The following is a 19,239-nucleotide window of genomic DNA, read 5'->3' on the forward strand; positions in this document are numbered from 1 at the left end:
CTGAGCATTTTTTTTCCACTTAAACAAGTATAAATATATTGTGTAGACCCTTCCTGAATTTCAAATATAATTAATGAATAAATAACATTGATTAATGATATTTAGTCCAATTACAGTCAGAGAGTCTTCTTATGAATACTGTTAATACACAAGAGACAAATCCCTTAGATTCTAAATTTTTTGTAACAAAGATGATTTTTTTGTGATACGCAGAAGTAATATAGTCTGATTCAACTCTTGGTCATTGCTTCTATGTGAAATTACCATTAAAACATCTACTGTTACCATAGCCAGTTTTAAGGATGACAGTATAACACAGGTTAAATAGATTTTGTTTGATAGCAGTTCTGAAATTTGATTCTTGCAGTAGAAGCCATTTCAGCATACACGTATTATCTACATACAAAATCTTTTAGATGACTTTAAAAAAATCAAATATTCATGTAGTTAATCATAAATGGCTGCATACATTTCATGGGGAAATAATTTATTTAATCAAATCTATAAGACAATCAAAATCTTGACAGAACATATCAAGGTAAATAGTTTTCTCGTATTAAAAGATCTCTTAGAACTGCCTACTATGAAATTCATTACAATTTACATAGTGTTTAATCACTGGAAATTCCCAGATGATGTTACAGTTTAGCAACTGCAAATTATATCAGAAAATTTACTCATAACATTGCACATACAGATTCTGTGGGAACTATGGGAAAAAAAGGAAGTAGACAGAAGTCTCCGGAACAGGTGTGTCCCTTGTGACCCAAGGGCTGCAAGTGACCTGAGGCAGCAAGTAATATTGCTATGACATCTTAGGGGCTGCTTTTCCCTAAGTGTGACCTGGCTCAGCCCAAGACATGCACCCATCACTCAGCAACAATCAAAACATTGATGTTCTATCAATACTGGCTCAATGGAAACCAGAACAAGGGGAGGGCACAGTGCAGTGCTGTCTCCACCTGCCACAGGTGGCAGATCTCTGGAGCCTCTTCAAGAGCCCTGCATTTTTCCTGTATTGAGGGCCCCAGACCTGTATAATATCCTCCATGTGAGGCCTCACAAAGGCAGAGCAGAGAGGGACAATCACCTCCCTGTCCCTGCTGACCAAATATCCCATTTTTATGTGTTTATTGCTCTCTTTTTTTAATGTTTAAATTAAAAATATATAAAAAATAAGTATGGTTTCCTATATACATTAACTATATTGCATATTTTATATGCAGCCCAAGATAATTTCTCTTAACTCAGTGTGGTCCAAGTAAGACAAAATTTTGAACGCCCATGCTCTAGAATAAAAATAGATATATAGAGCCCCCTGCTGTCACCGTCTTCCCTGCAGATACCAGGTTGAGATAAGGCAATTTCTCATGGAATCTCTAAGAGATGTAGGAAGGCTCTTCTGAAAACATGGAAAATTTGTGATGAATCCACAGAATTCAGAAATTTGATTGAATTTTACTAAGGCAAGTGATGAATGTTCATCTACATGTTCATGCAGAACTCAGAGAGGTAGAAGCAGGAGGGAGATTTCAAATGGTATCCTGCTGGTCTATTCCAAGGCCCATCCCGAGGTTCATTAGTCTATCAAAAGCCAATCTTCACAAGCCAAGTGGGCTGCAGGGGCACAATGGCAAGAGGCAAAACCAAAATGAAGACTCCTAAGGACTGATTCAGCCCTTTCCAGGGTTCCAGGAAACTCTCAACCCCATTGTCCAGGCCTGGAGTTCATCAAGATAAGTAATCAATGAGTGCAGTTTTTCTGCAGAGTAAAGAGTGTTGCTGTCCAGGAGGACACTTTATTGTATGCTGGAGAAAAGCAATGTGTAACTGCACAGGAATCACAGTGTCTTTAGGAAAGGAAACAAAGACAGAAAAAGTAAGAAATATAAATGATATGGAAGGGAATAAGAAAAGTGAGAGTTAAGATGATAAAAAAGAACTGGTTGTTTATAAGCAGTTTGTTGTTCAGTGTGCTTGCCTATGCCCTGCATCTCACTGGTGCAGACTGTCCTACTTATTCTTTGCACCTGTGAACGGGACTGGAAGAGAAGCAGTGCAGGTCACACATCAGCTAGGAGGTCCAAGTAGCTGTGGTGAGTCAGCAGCATGAGTTCAGGTATGACTGGAAGTGCAGACCCAGTCGGTAAGAAGGTGATGCATTCTGGGAGCAGTGTGTGTGTGTAGAGGGGTCTCTGAAGTCCTGTCTTCAGTTTGAGAGTGCCTGTGTGGTTGTATGGGTGAGAGAATGTGGTGGCAGCAACCGGGAGGACTAGGATCTAGGGTGTAGGTGTAGCCAGCTGTGTATATGTGCATATGTGTATATGTGGTGCATATGTGTGCTCTGTGCACATACCAGCAGGGAATGCATCTTCACTACAGCCTGGACTGAGAGACAAGGAGTGGCAGAAATCTTGCCTCTCTGTTGGATCTGGACATTGGATATGGCTTGATACATTTTCCCCAACTAATTCAAGATTTTATTGTTTTAAGAAAAGTTTCTCTCTCATATGCCAGCACAATACATACTACTGCTTGTAAATGAAAGATCTGCTCAGAAAGTGAAAAGAATCTCCAGTCTCTCTGTTTGCTGTATTCTTCTTCCTTTTTACAAATTTAGACTGCATTTTGCTCGCAAGAACAATGTAGAAGGTATCACTATCTGAATGCTGGTCAATAATCATATCTCATGACAATGTATATTAGCATCCACAAAATTAATGTATAATAATAAGTTTAGAAGTAGGAACTCCCTGCTTATCTAGTGCCAAATCACATAAAAGCACAATTAAAAACTTTCAATTGATGGAAGTCTATGCCACTATGCACTTAGAGGATTGTTACGTAATTTGAAAATAAGGAAATTAAACACCTTGGTTTAATAGAACAATAAAACTGACTGAAAATGCTTATACGCCAATGACATAACATTGGTTTAAACTTAATTTTTTTTCTCATCAAAGATTTCTATCAAAGAGACAGAGTTTCACGTCAGTATCTCTGACTTGAACTATTGTCTTTGTACACCAAATATTTATTCTGAAATGATGAAGGTTTTTAGTACTCTTTTTTTGTTGTTTGTTTGTTTCAAAGTATTGTACATATATGTAAGATTGAAGTATATTTATTTTCAAACAAAATTATGATTACTTTAAAGAGAACAAGTTTATCAGGATTATTTACCAATTGCATATGTTCTCTACATGCAACCACTTCTAGTTTTAGGAGCACTGTCATCAAACATGCATGCATGTAGGTTTTATTAAATAAAAATTTAACAGGTAATATAGCAGAATACACTTTGCAGAAACAATTTGTTTACCTGTGAAAATGATTAAACTGCATCCAAAACTGAGGTTTTGGTTGGTTGGTGGTTGGTTGATTTTTTTATTATTATTTTTTTTTTTTTCCCCCAGATGGACAAGATGCAATTTTGCAAATTCTACAGGAAAATTTTTACAGAATCATAGAATATCCGTAGCATCATAAAGTCTAAATCCTAGCTCTGAACAGGATTACACAAAAATAAAACAAGATTTCTGATAGCACTGTCCGAATGCAGGCTTGGTGCAGTGACCAATGCTGTGGGGAGCTCATTCCAGTGCCTAACCACCATCTGGTGAAGAACCCTTTCCTAATAATACACATATTGAACCTCAAGCCATTCTATCCTATCACAGTCACTATGGAGAAGAGATTGGTGCCTGCTCCTCTGCTCCTCTCACAAGTAGCCCTAGGGTGTAGTTGACCCTTTTGGCTCCCAGGGCACACTGTTGCAAGAATCACAAAATCGGAATCACAGAATGGTTCAAGTTGGAAGGATTTCTGGATCTTGTCCAACTCTTTCTCAAGCAGGGACATCTACATCTCAAGTAGGCTGCCCAGGCCCATGTCCAGGCAGCTATTTGAACATTTTGAAAAAGGAGGCTCCATAAGCTCCCTGAGCATTCTCCCTTCAATAAGAGAGCATCCTCTTTCTCCAGCATGAACAGTTCCAGCTATTCCAGGCTCTCCTTATAGGGGAGGTGCTCCAGTATCTTAATTGTCTTTGTGGCTATCCACTGGACAAAAAGAACATGTGAGCTCATTTTCTTGCACCATTGAAAGCAAGCAAGATGAGAGATGAATCTAAAAGCTGCATGACTGTGCTAGGACTACAGCAGAAATAATTGCTCAGTACTGACAGTGATATTGCTTTTGCTTACTTTGTAGCAAAGCAGGAACAATACTAAGTAGCCGTACCTGGTTTCTTTTAGATTAAGAAGTCCACAGTGTAACAGATATAAAGTACTAAAATAGTAGGAATCAGATTTCAGTAAAAAATGTCAGTTCATAGGTTAAAAATTGAGTGCTAGCAGTTTAAAACACAGGACCAGGATTAATGAGTGGAGCTCTGTTATATACTCATTATTATTTTTTACTATGGAGTATAGAGGTAATACCCTTAATGCAAACTATTCTTATTTAGTGCACTAAAAAGCTCTGCTAGTATATGACAAACAAAAAATGTGCACATAACTTCAAGTTAAATGGAATCTTTAATGGGAATTCTATGTAGATAAAGCACAACACATAATGCAGACTGAGAACTAGATCTAAAATCTTTGCTGGCTTGTTTCTTTACTTGAGTGAGTGTGCCTGATTAAAACAAACAAACAAACAAACAAACAAACAAACAAAAAACACCCAAAAACTTAGCATCACATATACTACCATATCTTTGAACCACCTGCTGCAAGCTGAGAAATACTGACATAACTTAGAGGCATGATCATCAGAAAGGAGGGAAGTAATGGGGGCAAATAAGATGAAGAGGAGATAAATTAGTAAAAGGAATCGTTAGGGAAAATAAAAAAAAAAAAAAATCCACGAAGTCAGCAGTATTAAAAGACTGGTTAAAGTACACACTTAAGTGAAATGCTTAGGCTGACCGCCAGCTACTGGGAAGGTGTCAGCACAGGGAGGAAGCTTTATTTATACTGCAAAGTTTAGCGGCGAAAAAATGTTCTCTGCCCAGAAATGATAAAGAAACTTCACTATAGATTTGTATCTTCTGTTTCTTATGTCATCTCCACATGAAGTGGACACTCGTAACATCCTTGATAGCCATGGGACAGATTAAACCTTTACATACACCACACTGCCAGCCAGACTACAGGTGCTATTTAGCCACTGACCACTGCCAAAATATGCAGTGATGGCAATCCTGATCCTGCCTTTCTTTCAGGGTCTTTGTCTCTTCCAACAGTTTTCATGAAATTTAGTATTTTCTTACCTAAACTTTGAATTGCTGTGTTAAACAGGCTATATATGCAAAAAAATATCAGGAGATAGGAGATTGGGTTTTTCTCATAAAAAGCAGAAAAGTAATACTTTCTTTGGAAAATAGAAGTGCTTTGTGAAAGAGGATATGAACTACAGATTGCTTGTTTGGAGTATCATAGATACGAATTAAATATTTTCCACTGATCATAACTGAGTACTGATCTTGAAAGGTATAAATGTTGAAATGTGAAGTATACAGAGATGACTGAGCAAAATTAGGTTCATGAATGAATAACTGATTATTTTCAGAAAGGAGTATATGAGTCTGTGCCTCTGGGCATGTTAAATTGAATTTACCTACACTTCTGCTTTACACAGTTGGAAATCCACGTTAGCACTAAAACTGACATTATATAGACTCTATTTTCAGATGAACAAATTACTTTTGTAAACCTGAAGCTATATTGTAATGATACTTGTGATGAAATTGGAAGTCAATCATAAGATTTCATCTAATATCTCATAAATCCTATCAAATTTTGCTACTGCAAGTGTAGTCAGTAGCACTGAAAAAAATACACATCCCACATCACTAAAGGTTCATTACTGGTATAACCACTGAAGAACTGTCACCAATTCACTATACCTATACAGTCTAGCACTTAATGCGAAAGCAACATCAACAAATCTTTTCCAAGGCTGCTTGAATTACCTCAGTAATCTTTACCAAGTAAAATCAGAAATGAAAAAGCAGCATTTAGAATATCATACTTATTTTTGTTTCAACAAGTTAATAGTATATATTCTATGAAGTTCTTATTTTTACATCTCTATTTCTTAAAATATACTAAACTTTATACTGCTTTACTCTCTTAATGATGAAACTGAGTTTCATTTAAGAATATAAACAGAACTTTATGGAAACTGTCCTTCCCTTTTATATTATTTTTTTGACTTTTCGATGGTCTAATTCTATCATCGTGTAAGAGATTAGTTTGAAAATGTGCCGAAAATGATTCGAAGATGAAAGAATTGTAAATTTAAGCAATGCCAGCCAAGTATAAGTGATTGGCAGTCAGTCATTGAGCTGTTCAGACCACGAGTACTGAATGAAGAAGATGGTCAAATTTCTTGGTTCTGAATGACTGCTGAACATCACACGAAGAGAGTTCAATTGTGTATCATTTAATCTACAATTATACCCACTAAAAGAGTCAATATAGGTAAAAAATGATACTTTTAGGTTGCATACAGATGTATTGCCTGATGAAATCTAGACACAGGGGAACCCACTAGATGTGTGGTTTATGGCTCTGGTCTGAATGTCCAGAGCAAGAAGATCCTCTCTTATGTTCCTGCAGATCTATCTAGTGGTTCTTATTAGATTTGACTCTTTACATGGAAATATCAGTGGGTTTTGTGCAGTTGCAGCAGACAGACCATAGAGCTACAAGCTGCATAGATTTTATCCATCACCCAGAAATCCTAACAGTATCAAGCATTTCTCACTCTCAATAATTTTATTTTATTTTATTTATTATTATTATTATTATTTTTTTTTTTTGTGCTGATTTGGCCAAAATAAAAACTAAAAGTAGTTCTGAGGGGTCTCAAGAAATTAAAGATATCCTCACTGTTCTTTTTGCTGTCCTGATATTTTACATAAACATGTAAAGATTTAAAAGCTACACTGCACGTTCCAAGTTGTAATCAGTTTAATATCTTGCAGAAATATTTGCAATGATTGTTAATACTACAGAATGAATGGTTAATCCATTAATTATTTTAAAATTTGCACATGTGATTATAATAGATCTTTACTGGCTCATTAAAACATGTCATTTTAAAACTGTTAATCTCAGAGCATATCTCCTCAAAGTAGTGGGATGTAGACTCAATACAGTTTTAGTCTATACAAAATCTGTACAGAAAATCAAAGAGGTGTTAAAAAAGACAATTTGAACTCTCTAATACTTAAAGATCTGATAATCTAAACTGACAAAATTTGGTCACAAGACTGCAGAGCCACAGAGGTTCAGGAAATGTGTGTACTGACATTGACCAGAGCAGCATGAGTTAGAAGGCAAAAGTACTTCCATATTGCAGACACAGACAACTGCAGATTCGTATTACCTTTCATGAAATTTTAACTTTAAAAAAGTGAAGTCAGGTGAAGTATAAAGGAATGTATTTTTTTCCTTATACAAGAAGCACCAAAAGAAGACTGCTCCTGAAGACTGCGGACAAATATGTTTATTTTAGAATAAACTCTCATTAGTACATCCTCAGCCATTCGCTCCGAATAGACAAATGTCTATTAGGATATCTTTTCAGTAAGTTAGCACATACAGACTTTTCTCTGACAACAGCCAATTTAAGAAATGTGTGAGAAGTAATAGACTTTCTTTTCTGCCAAAAGCTTATCCCTGTCCTGGATTGCAGGTGAGTTGAAATAGTCACAAGCCTTCACCCAGCAGAGATACCACAATATCTTCAAATTTCCTTCATTTTATCTGTTCTTCACAGAAAGAAAACAAATAAACAAAAGCTATATTAATTGATTTTAAGATCTAAGGAGTAACAATGTAGGCTTACAGGTAAGGATTGCAGAATAGTATAGGAGACCTTTAATATACTATAAAAGAGATTTATTTTTTGAGTGTGTGATTTAAAAGTGGCATTAAAGTAGTAAGAGCTAAAGGATTATTAATATGTTCTTTAAGTAACATTTCTGATGGAGCATAAGATCAAGAGCAGACAATACATTTAAGTGTTACACAACTTAATATCCAGGTCATCAGTGAGAAGTGCAGATCACTTATCTTAGACACCTTGTCTGTATCAGTTAAACAAATTTGAGTGATGAAAAATTAAGTTTATATACTGAATACAAGTCCACATCAAGATATCTATAGACAGCACCGTGTCTTGCTGTGAGATACATACAATCTGTGGTTTGCACTCTTGCCCTTGTTTCCAGTGATCCATACCAAACTGCCCAGTCACTAGCCTCTTCTAGAGACCAGCATGGATGCAAAGGTCTGGGATTCTCATCCCAAAGAAGACATGGCAATTATGCACAGAAAAAAAAAAAAAGGAAAAAAAACGGTCTGTTGTATGCACCACAGATGTATTTTTATTAAACGTTTTTCACTGGATAAAATTCAAGAAATAATCCCTTGTCATTCATCAGAGTACTACAAAGCTCAATGCCAATTGATTTTCTTAATAGCCAGAATTTTCCCACATTCCCATTGTTGCATACTGCCCTAGATTCAACTGGCTGGCTAAAAAGCCCTATTTCCCCATTGTGCCTGCTTGTCAGTGTGTGATATGATCCTAGAAAGACAACATAGATTTCAGACAGAGGATCTCAGATATTTAATCTACAATTAAATTTCCAGATTCTTCTCATCTTGTTAAGTACAGAAATGGAATTACTTGAAAGCTTTTACCTCAAATGCAATACAGTACCTGGAATTTAATATAGAGCATACTATATGTGCTAATTTCAAATATATATATATATATGTATATATATATATATATAAAGAATTCTCTTTGGAAATAGAAAGCTCAGTAGGAAGCTGGGTTAAAAGTGATCTGTCTAATACATCCAAATAACTGAAAAAGATTAAAACTGCTCAGAAATGAAGTATCATTACAGTGCAAACATTTAGAGTTTTAGTCTCTGGATTCATTTGGAGGTACATAGAAAGTAGAATGTGCAGTTGTACAGTTCACTATATTTGTTCCAATCAATGATATTATGAATGCCTGTCATAGTCCTAAGACTATGTAAATCTGAAACTTAACAAAGTCAATCTAATCATTTCTCTTGGTATAGCTCTCCTGGAGCTCAGTGAGCCTACTACAGCATCAGTGTAAAACACTGTGAAGTCCAGGAGGGAATTCACTGCAAGAGTGCAAGAAACTGATATCTCTTCTGTCTGTCACAGGAAAGAAGTTAACAAGTCCACTGAGGATTCGGGACTGCTTATTCTGTTGTCTACTTCTAATTTAAAAGTAACCTAAAGGTCTCTGCCAGCTATAGGGAAGAAAAAATTACCCAACTGGGAATGAAACATTACTCTTTAATTTTTTTTTTATTACACACACGCAAAATATTTTTAGAGAATTGTAGCCTTCTGAACTTTTACCTGTTCTAGGAAGATTTCAATTAATCACTGGTAACTCAGAACAACCACAGAAAATAATATGATATACAGGACAATATGTTGTCTTACTAAATTGTATTTATGCAAGGTAAATTAGAACAGAGGAAAAACTAACTATAAAGATTTTGAAGATATTGAAAAGCCTGAAAGATAAAGAGCTATAACTATATGTGAAATGATTAGAATGTATTGGGAAATATTTAAAAGATTGTGACCTCATAGCATAGTGTACATGAAAAGTATTACCTTCATGGTTCATTCTATAGTGTGGTCTTAAAAACTGCACATTTCCATGTCCTTCCTGGCATCCCCCTGGAAGAAGATAGACACATTCTCCAGTGATCTTCCCAGCTGACGAGCATCAACTGAGTTCTAGTGACACAGTTCTAGCATCTGTACATCCATGCAATAAACACAGTTCCACAGTTTAATTTCCTGAGGAACAAAGTTCACTCTGCAATCCCAACTAATAGCTTTTGGAGGCATTAAAATTAGATGTCTTGGAAACAATTGTGAAATGCCTGTTAAAGTAAAATACAGTAATCCAATATTTCTATCTGAACTGCATGCTGCTGTAAGCTGTAAGCAGAAGCAGTGAGAAAACACATCTCTCCTGGATTCTTACCATTTAGCATGAGTCAGTACTTGTTACTCATACGGAAGGAAGAATGACTTAGCTTCAAAAGTTTTTGTAAAGGTAACAAAAATCTTAGTAAAAAACACTTAAAAATTAATCAGTTATAGGACATAAACTCATCCCACATCAAGTATTACTATTTCTTGAGATCATTAATACATTACCTGCTCCTTCCTTCCTCTCCCATATTTCTATATAAATTACAAGATGAAATGATGAAGCAAGATGTTATATTTGTTACTATTTTCAGCACATAGGGTGCAGCAACAATCATAAGGACAGTGGCATTAAATAGGCATTTTGATAATTTTGCGGGTTATTGTGTTTGGTAAGATTCAGACATGCTTTCAGGGGAAAGGGAAGTTAACATATGGTAACATGAATTCCACTGCTTAAAATCCATGTGCAGATGTTTCTTCTTTAGTTCAGATGTGTTAAGATGTCATTAAGCCTCCTTTTGTTCTGCCATGTGACTGCATCTGTCCTTCTAGAAAACATATCAAAATAATTTGCCTCATTTTCTCCAAAAGAAAAATACTGTTAAAATAAAAAATTGACAACACATGCACAAGCATACAAAAATCTAACTTGTTAAAATCTTTCACAAGTGAAAGTCATAACTTCTTTCTTTCTTCTATTTTCTTTTTCTTTTTTTTTTTCCTGTCTAGTTACTGATATGTAGGATCCAGATGTCTGCTCTGCCTTTACAACTGAAAACAAGGGTAACTGAGAGAATGACTTCAACACACCCCTTGTCAGTGCTACAGACCATTAGCAGTGCCATAAATAGCACTATCAAATCCCAGATTGCAGATTCAGTCATAAAAGTGTCTACATTTCATGCTGATTCAGAGGGGCAGCAGCATTAACTGCAATCATCAAGGAATGTGACATCTCCACAGTATTTTCTACAGCTCACTGATCTGGTGACAGGACGATTGTTAAAAACTAATGGAGACCATCAGACGTGGATAAGTACAGCTTGGCAACTGTGAAAGCCATACTTCCCATTTGTGAGCAATAATGTGATATTATTATATGATAAATTGCATCAGATTATTTAGATTATGCTTCATTCAGAAGGTAGTAATTCTTCCTATTGATTGGAAATTTGATCACAATATTCTATTTAATTCTTAAATTTATAGACCACAAAACAGAGGAAGATGAGTATTTTCACATTGTTTTCTATTTTTGCTCTTTGAATGTACCCTTTCATCTTCTCTTTATCTGCTTTTCCTTACCTATAATTATTAACTTCTCAGCTAAATAACACTCTGATCCTAAAACCTCAAGTTTATAGAGCAATTGATTCTAATAGTTAATAGGCAATATATCAGTACATTTTGTCCAGCCATGGGAATGAGGAGATTGTGATGGGTCAGGAGGAGCTGCCACCTGTAGCGACCCATACAGGGCAATGCCTGAAGGATGGGCCCTGTGGTGCAGAACTGTGTTGGAGCAGTGACTGAAGAGCTGCAGCCTGTGGAAGCACACATAGGATCAGTTCAAGAAGGACAGCATCAAATGGGAGGGACCCCACCTGAAGCAGGGGCAGAGAGTAACCTTGAAGAAACGGCAGAAAATAAGAGTTATGAACTGATAACTGCCCATACTGGATGACAGAAAGATGTTTTTAGTTTGCTTTCAGTTTTTCACTGTTCTTTGTTAATAAAAGACAATAAATTATATTAAGCTTCCTGCCTTGAAACTGTTTTGTCCGTGATGGTAACTGCTGAGTGATTTCCCCATCCTTATCTCAACTCTTGAACCATATCGCATTCTATTTTCTCCTCCTCTTACTCTGTGGAGGGGGAGACAATGGCATGATATTTACCTGTCCAATAGTGTTGGAAACATCACGAACTATCCGAACAACTTACAATATGTTCTTGGTATCTTATGTGTATGCATTTTTAGACAGGAATAAAGTATTCAACCAAAACATGGGCCTGATTTCCTGGATTAAACTTTATTGGCTGTCTTATGCAAAGATGGAGACTAAACTATCATGCAATCCACAAGATATTCACGTATTTATCTACATGAGTGGACTGCAAACTGGAAGGGCAAGTTGAATACACAGTATACAAGTTTAAAAATATATTGTTAGTTAGAAGGCACAGAGACAATGAACTTGTCTGTGAAATTATGGGTGTCAGACACCTGATTCTTTAATCAAAGAAGGAAACTAGACAAGGGCCATTTTTTCCCTATATTCAATAATTTGAATTCCTCAATATTCCCTAATGTTAGTGTTGGCACTGGAAGGAGAAAAAAAAGTATGATCTATCCATGCCTTTTAAAGATAAAAACTCAAATTTACCTGAGTTATGATACTCTGAAAATATGAGATACATATGAACAATAGTTAAAATACCCAATGAATCTGGAAGCAGACAAACAAATGTCCAGGGACAGGAAAAATGAAGTTCTAAGCACAGGAAGTAATGCTTGACTGAATGAAAAAGAGACAGCATGCTTCCACCTATTATCAACCATGGAACTACATTTCCCAAACAGTTGCATTTTCTGACCAGTGGTAAATATCTGTGGAATCTCAAAATATTGAGCCAGAACCTTCGGTCAACTCCTCTGCAGCTGCAGAGAGGAAGTCTGAGTCTGTCTGGGGACTGTGACTTCAATATGGAGAAAATATTGGGCAGGATTCTTTGTTTGCTTATTTTTATTGCCGGTGAGATTCAGTTCTACTCAAAAATCCTGAAGATCTCAAGTGTTTTTAAAACTTTGGATGTTAAACTGCTATCCTAAAGTATTAAGTTGCCTATATGTAGACAATTTGGCCCCTCCAGAGAAAAATTTAGCTCATCTATCTGAAATAACTCTCATAAGAATAAAACAAATCATTTTTTGAGGATGTCTCTTTCTCTCCACAGATTATAAGAGAAACTATATGTAGGTTATATGCTATATGTAGGCAAAGGCTAAAATTGAGGCTGCAACACCTTAAAGCGTGAACTGTAAACCCTTGCCCATCAAATTTTTTTAGTGCAGCCTTGTTGTACAACAGAGTTTCCACTGGACTTCATATGAGATTCAGAACAAAATGAAACAGGAAAACAAACAGCATCAAAACAATTGTTGACCTGTCCTGTGTGATAAGTGCACAATCTACATTACTGGTCCTCCAATCACAGACAGTTATCCTGCTGGATTACATTCTAGGCATGCTCTTCACTTCAATACAACTGGACTTCTTTCCAATAGAAAACAGTGTATTGGAGTGATATATGCAGATCTCTCAAGGTGGAAAAACTCTATAGCCTTTATCTCCTTTCAGAGAAATGAAAAGAAAAAAGAAAAAAATAATCTTCATAATTCTGAAATTAGAATGCTATTTATTTATTTAATAATTTCTCACCCATCCTTCTCTAGCACCCTGGTAGATAGCAAACCCCAGTATTCTCAAGGTAGGCAAGGAGAACGATTGCAGCACAAAATTTTGTGTCTGTTTTTATGAGATTTCTTAGAAGAGTGTCTTTGAGATCTATCTTAGACAAACAAAAAACTGACCCTTGGATCAGGGCTTGGATCAGTACAGATGAAATCCTCTCCATCCTACATTTGTTGTGGAGATACAGTTGGATACAGAAGAATATATGATAGTAGAATCCTGCTTTAATTTGTGTTTTCTAAAGACAACATTCTCTAGTCTGTTACAGAAGATTAATTCATTTTATTTCTTGTTTTTACTACTGGTGATATGGATACTTTTTCATCAATCACTGAAATGTCACACTTCTGCTTCGCTGAAATATTTATTTTCTTTAGGAAATGTTTAATGTTTTGGATTTTTATAAAATAATTCCCCTTTCATCATATTGCTCAAAATTTTCTGACAAGAGATGTATTTTGTGTAGGAGGAATGACTCAAATCTTCATTGTAAGTTTTGTTACCTGATGACATTGTGAAAATGTGTAAGTTGACTAATTCATAGAAAACCAGACAAACAAAATGGCCTGTTTCCAAGATCAAGCAACATAAAGTGAGTTCTTCCTTTAGTAGAGTTGACCATTGGCAGAATATAGACTTCACAGAGCATGCTTTGTGGACATTACCTGTTATTCAAGCACAGAACAGGGAGGACACTTCCCTAGACTAACAGCCAATCTATTGTGCAATTCAAGTGCCAACATTATCATAGTTATCTTTATTGTTCTGAAGAGAAAATAAAGTTGTCAACACTGTTTTCTTTGGCCGAAAGACTGTGGCATTCTACTATTTCTAAGGCTAAGCTTGCTTTATGGTTGAAATTAAGCAAAAAAATACCAGTATTTCTCCTTGTCTTTTAGAAAGGATTTGTTTTTCTGTTTGAAAGATTAAGCTAAATTAGATGCTTCATTTCCTACATGAATTAGATTGCTGCCTGTTTGGATTGTTATACCATTGAGTTTCCCTGGCTTCCATAAGACTATGATTATTATCTGTTAAAGCAATGTGCATCAGTACTTAAAAGGACTAAAAAATTAAAAGCAGTTTTTGAATTATTTGGATCAGAACATAGTGGGTGTGTAACAATTCAGCATTAAATCTGTATAATATCCATTGCCCAGAAATCATGAAAAATTGCAGAATATTTGGCTAAAATGGGCAGGACAAAAAATATTCCAGGCTATGACACAAAGCCTCGTAATGAAGCATGAATAGCATGGATAGATGATATGGTCCTAAGCAGATATGTTAAACTGAGAGAGTTTCAAACACATTTGCTTTTTAACTTTAAAACAATTAATAAACATATCTGCAAGGCTGGTATACAATAATTAAGTTTGATAATGATCTAAACTAGCAGGATAAAGTAGTAAAATGTCAAATATTTCTCTGCTTGAAGTCCATGACGAGACCACCTTTGAAATGGAATTCCTGGCATTTTATAGTGGAAACAAAACACACCATAATGAAGGACTAGATTCTAACTCCATCCATAAAGTCCTGTTCAGACAGAACATTTAATAGAAGCTTAGGATTGTTTGGGAACATTAATTTTCAGAGTTGAATTAACAACAGCAAATATTAGGAGCTGCAAAGACACACCTGAATTAGTAAAAAATGTGAAAGTATAACAAGACTTAGAAACTCTACTCTCTTAAATGGTATTTGAGCTGAAAATAGCTTGTTCTTCTGATACTGATTAAAGAAAATCTAATTGATTAAATGACAATATGTATCTATCTCACAAACACAATACTCACTGCATGTGTCATTTTTTAAAACTTTGTATTGCACATTCGTGGATTACTGAAATAAATTCAGAGAGTTAATAAGTACCCTAGATATTTAGTGAATTCTAAGCAGTAAAAAATAAATGCCATCAGGCTTTAAAATTAACTGAAGTCTACAATTTATTATCTCTTAATGGGTACACCACTTGACTAGTTAAACTGGTTATTGGAATTTTCATACAGTAGCCCCTGAACTCCTTCAGTCAATTAATTCCTTTATTGCATTTGATTTATCAATGTCCATGTCACTTCTAATCTCTTAAATCCACATCAGTGCAAAAGCTTTTAAATGTACTTATTCTGTTGCAAAATTAGGAAGTTACAAAGACAGACTCCTTCCTCTCCCTCTCCTCCCTCTTTACAAACTACAGAGCTGCTAACAATGTGAAAGATATAAACACTTCTTCAGTCTGTATGTATACACTTATACGAATACAAAAATGAGACATTTATTTGAACATGAACTACAGAATGTAAAGGGGAAATCATATAAGATAGCAAATAAAACTAAAATGGGTGGTTGGAATCAACGTAACATACAATCATCACTTTTAATCTTTGACTCAGTTTATTATCACTTTAAGTTATGGAAAGTAACTAGAGCTTATTCCAGAACCCAAAATTTAAACATCTTGGTATTAATCTTCATGGCTTAAGATTTACATCTGCAAAGTATCACAGAACATTTTTTGAAGTTGATATGACATTAAATTCCCTCTCTTCAAATCCCTCCATTTCTTTGTTCATCAACAAAAGCTGGATTTTAAAGTGAAAACACAGCTGTTAAAGGAAAGGAAAAATATAGACATTAAATTATTGTTTCGAGCAATGGTCTTGTCAGTTTAATCCTCTTTAGTTAACCTGGAGTGCAGCACAAACAGCCAGGCTATTCATTTCCATAATGTAAAGTAGAGTTTGCCAAATACCGTCTTGCTTTTCCTTTAAAGCATTCTCTTCCTGAAGCATCTCCCTTCTGACAGTAAAAGCTACTCTTTACACATTATAGCGTCGTAAGCCTCCCAACTATGAAAGCAATTCCCCTGGCAGGTTGGGCGTATCACCTTTATTCCAGCATAGAAGGTAAAACAGATCAGACTCTTACCAGACACAGGGAAAACAATTGGTTCAGCTCGATCTGGCCACGCTGGGTGTGAGCCGGCAGCTCCAGCGTTCCTTGGGCCTCACACGGCAGCAAGATAAGTGGCTCCCAGCGCGGGGCTGCCGGCATCCATCACGGCGGGGCTGGAGCAGCGGCTGGGAGCTGCCCCGGCCGGGCTGGGTGCTTGGAGCAGGATGATGTCAGACACATCAACCGGGCGTCCTCTCATTGGCTTCTCTCACCTGGAATCATACCTTAACCCTAAACTGCCAGCCACAAATTGCAATGTGTCTCTCTAACCACTATACATACACGCTCAGGGTGTTTTACTGTTTCTGTCATTTTTATTCTCACTTGGAGAGAAGGAGATGGTAAAAAAGCTGCCTCTTTGGGGAGTAGGGGTAGCAGGTGTTTGCAGCTTAGCCACTGGACATAGCACACACACACACACACACACACACACACACACACAAAAAAAAAAAAAAAAAAAAAAGCAAGCAAACCCAAAACAACAACAACAAAAAGCTGAATTTTGCCTTAATTATTAAACAAGACCCCCAAGCAACTGCATTTTTATAATATGTTTACTAAATGACAGTAATCATCAGAATATTGTACAGAAGCGGTATTAAAGAAAAGGTTAATGCATGCAGCACCTGGAGAACTCTTTTTCGAAATGATTTTACATTGCCTTTTCTTAAGCTATGAGTTTTAATAAAGATACACAGTAAAAAAAAAAAAAAAAGTGTAAATTGAAAAACATTGTACCATTACCATGTTCATTACTGAGTCTTACTAACTATTTAAAACTAACAGCAAAAGTAAAGAGATGTGCAAACCTAGATGTGCACTTACTCTTTGAATGTTAACTAACAACCTAGACATTCTGTAGTAAATGAGGCATGAAACAGACTGCCAAATATATGATATCCTAAATATAGTGACAGTAAGTATTGTGCTCTTACTAGAAACATGATAAATCATGTGAACTTTAAAATTACTCCAAATCAGTGCTTAAAGTACTTCTTTTCATCCCCCCAAATAAATATATTTTGATCTAAGTGTCAGAAAACCCTGTTGCAAAATCTAACAATCTTGTCTAACACTTGCTGTCTGTATGCCATTTTTTCTATATCAACATATTTTTTTTTTCATCTAACAAAGCTAATTGCTTATCGAATGAATGAGTACCTGATATAGTGTTTATTTATAGTAAATTATATATCACATTAGTATATTTATGGTATACTACAGGTCATGTAAAATAATGGTTTTTTTTTTCATTTTAAAATTCTACTCAGTTTGTTCTCTGAAGGAAAAAAAAAAAAAGCAAAACAAACAAAAAAAACCTCCACAAGACCAATCAAATAAATAATTCCCAACAGACAAGAATAAGACAATCGGGAAAGCAAATTATAATTATGTAATTGGACGTGGTTTTAGCTTAATACAAAAGATGTGAAGCATAACATTTCTATAATAAAAGAGGTAAACAGATCTACCATTACTTTGTTGTCTTTCACCAGGTTATAGAGACTCAGAAAATTAAATTCTGGGTACTTAATAAACAGCATTTCTTTGTGGGGAACTGGAGGCTAACCTATTAGTCATTAACATACTTTAGGCCAAACTGAAAGCCTCTGTTCATTTATTTCTGTTCAGAAAACATGGGAATTCAGATGGAAATATAAAGAAAAAAAGATTCATTGCCATGCAAAGTGGCATAAAACTGAATCACAGATCAGAAAAGATGAATCTGGTCAATGAGAATGCCAGCTTTGCTTTTCTATGATTAATGATAAAGGTAAGACACAGTAATTGCTATGAAGATATGAGTTATGAGTAAAAAAATTACTGATGAGGTAAAATGTGCTTATATGTACCCTATGTACAAGTCACATTCCCCTGAAAATTTGGTGCTGTAAATAGTCCAATCCAAATAGACACATTGTCAAGAGTGTATTTATATAATGGGTTGATTAGGTCTGAAAAAATAAATTGATTTCTCTGGCTAGTTAATCCTATCATGATAAAATTCTATATATTTTTTATTCTTTCACAAACTACACTTTATTCTGTAATAATGTCATCACTTACAGATGACTTGGTAAATTGTCTTAAATTGTAGAGTGCCATATTCTCACAAAGTCTTCGGTGTCCATAAAATGCGTTACATATGGTGATAAAATAGAGCTTAAATTTTCTGAACTAAGTAGCCACTTTAAAGACATACTCATACAAGTATATGTAAGTATACTTATGTAATAGAAAAAGATCATAGAATTGATAGTGGAAATGCTAGTTTAGAATTTGAGTTCCTAGTAGAACTGGCAGTACATTTTGAAATATATTCTTTAGAAAAAATCTCTCTTCTGCAGTAAGAATATTAGAATTTTGTTGAAACTGGATGGCACGAATATTAGTGATAAATTATCACTTTACACCCACTCTGTGTTTTAAGAACAAAAATTGTATATCTGATGTTTTAAAAGCATCAATGACTATTGACACTGAGGTTGAATAAGGGAACAGCTGTAGAGAACAGTTCCATAATCTTAAACAAGTCACACTACTTTCCACATTTCAACTTGCTGTAACACACTGGTTGTTACCAGTTTAAAATTATTGTTATTGACATTAAAAACAGTAAGAATATGATACGATTTAATTAATATACTTTATATGTGCAGTAGTAATACACAACTTCAACAAACAAACAGAAAAAAAAACAAAGCAAACAAAATTAAAAAGAAAAAATGCAAAGTAATTGCAACAAATGAAAAATTTAAATAAAATGCACATATTAAAGCAGGTTA

The 19,239-nt window shown here is 35.2% G+C and overlaps 1 protein-coding gene across 1 annotated transcript in view; it reads right to left on the bottom strand.

Moving 5' to 3' along the window:
- The window catches only part of MGAT4C (MGAT4 family member C), a 117,637-nt gene extending 101,085 nt beyond the window's left edge, over positions 1 to 16,552 (bottom strand). Inside the window, exon 1 of the mRNA XM_042815877.1 lies at positions 16,427 to 16,552. Coding sequence (XP_042671811.1) covers positions 16,427 to 16,552 — 126 coding nt within the window. The remainder of the gene's footprint in view (positions 1 to 16,426) is intronic.
- Between the last annotated feature and the right edge of the window lie 2,687 nt (positions 16,553 to 19,239).

The sequence above is a fragment of the Centrocercus urophasianus genome, unplaced genomic scaffold (genome assembly GCF_019232065.1).
Source record: "Centrocercus urophasianus isolate 14NV4802_14NV808 unplaced genomic scaffold, USGS_Curo_1.0 seq_15, whole genome shotgun sequence".
NCBI lineage: Eukaryota > Metazoa > Chordata > Aves > Galliformes > Phasianidae > Centrocercus > Centrocercus urophasianus.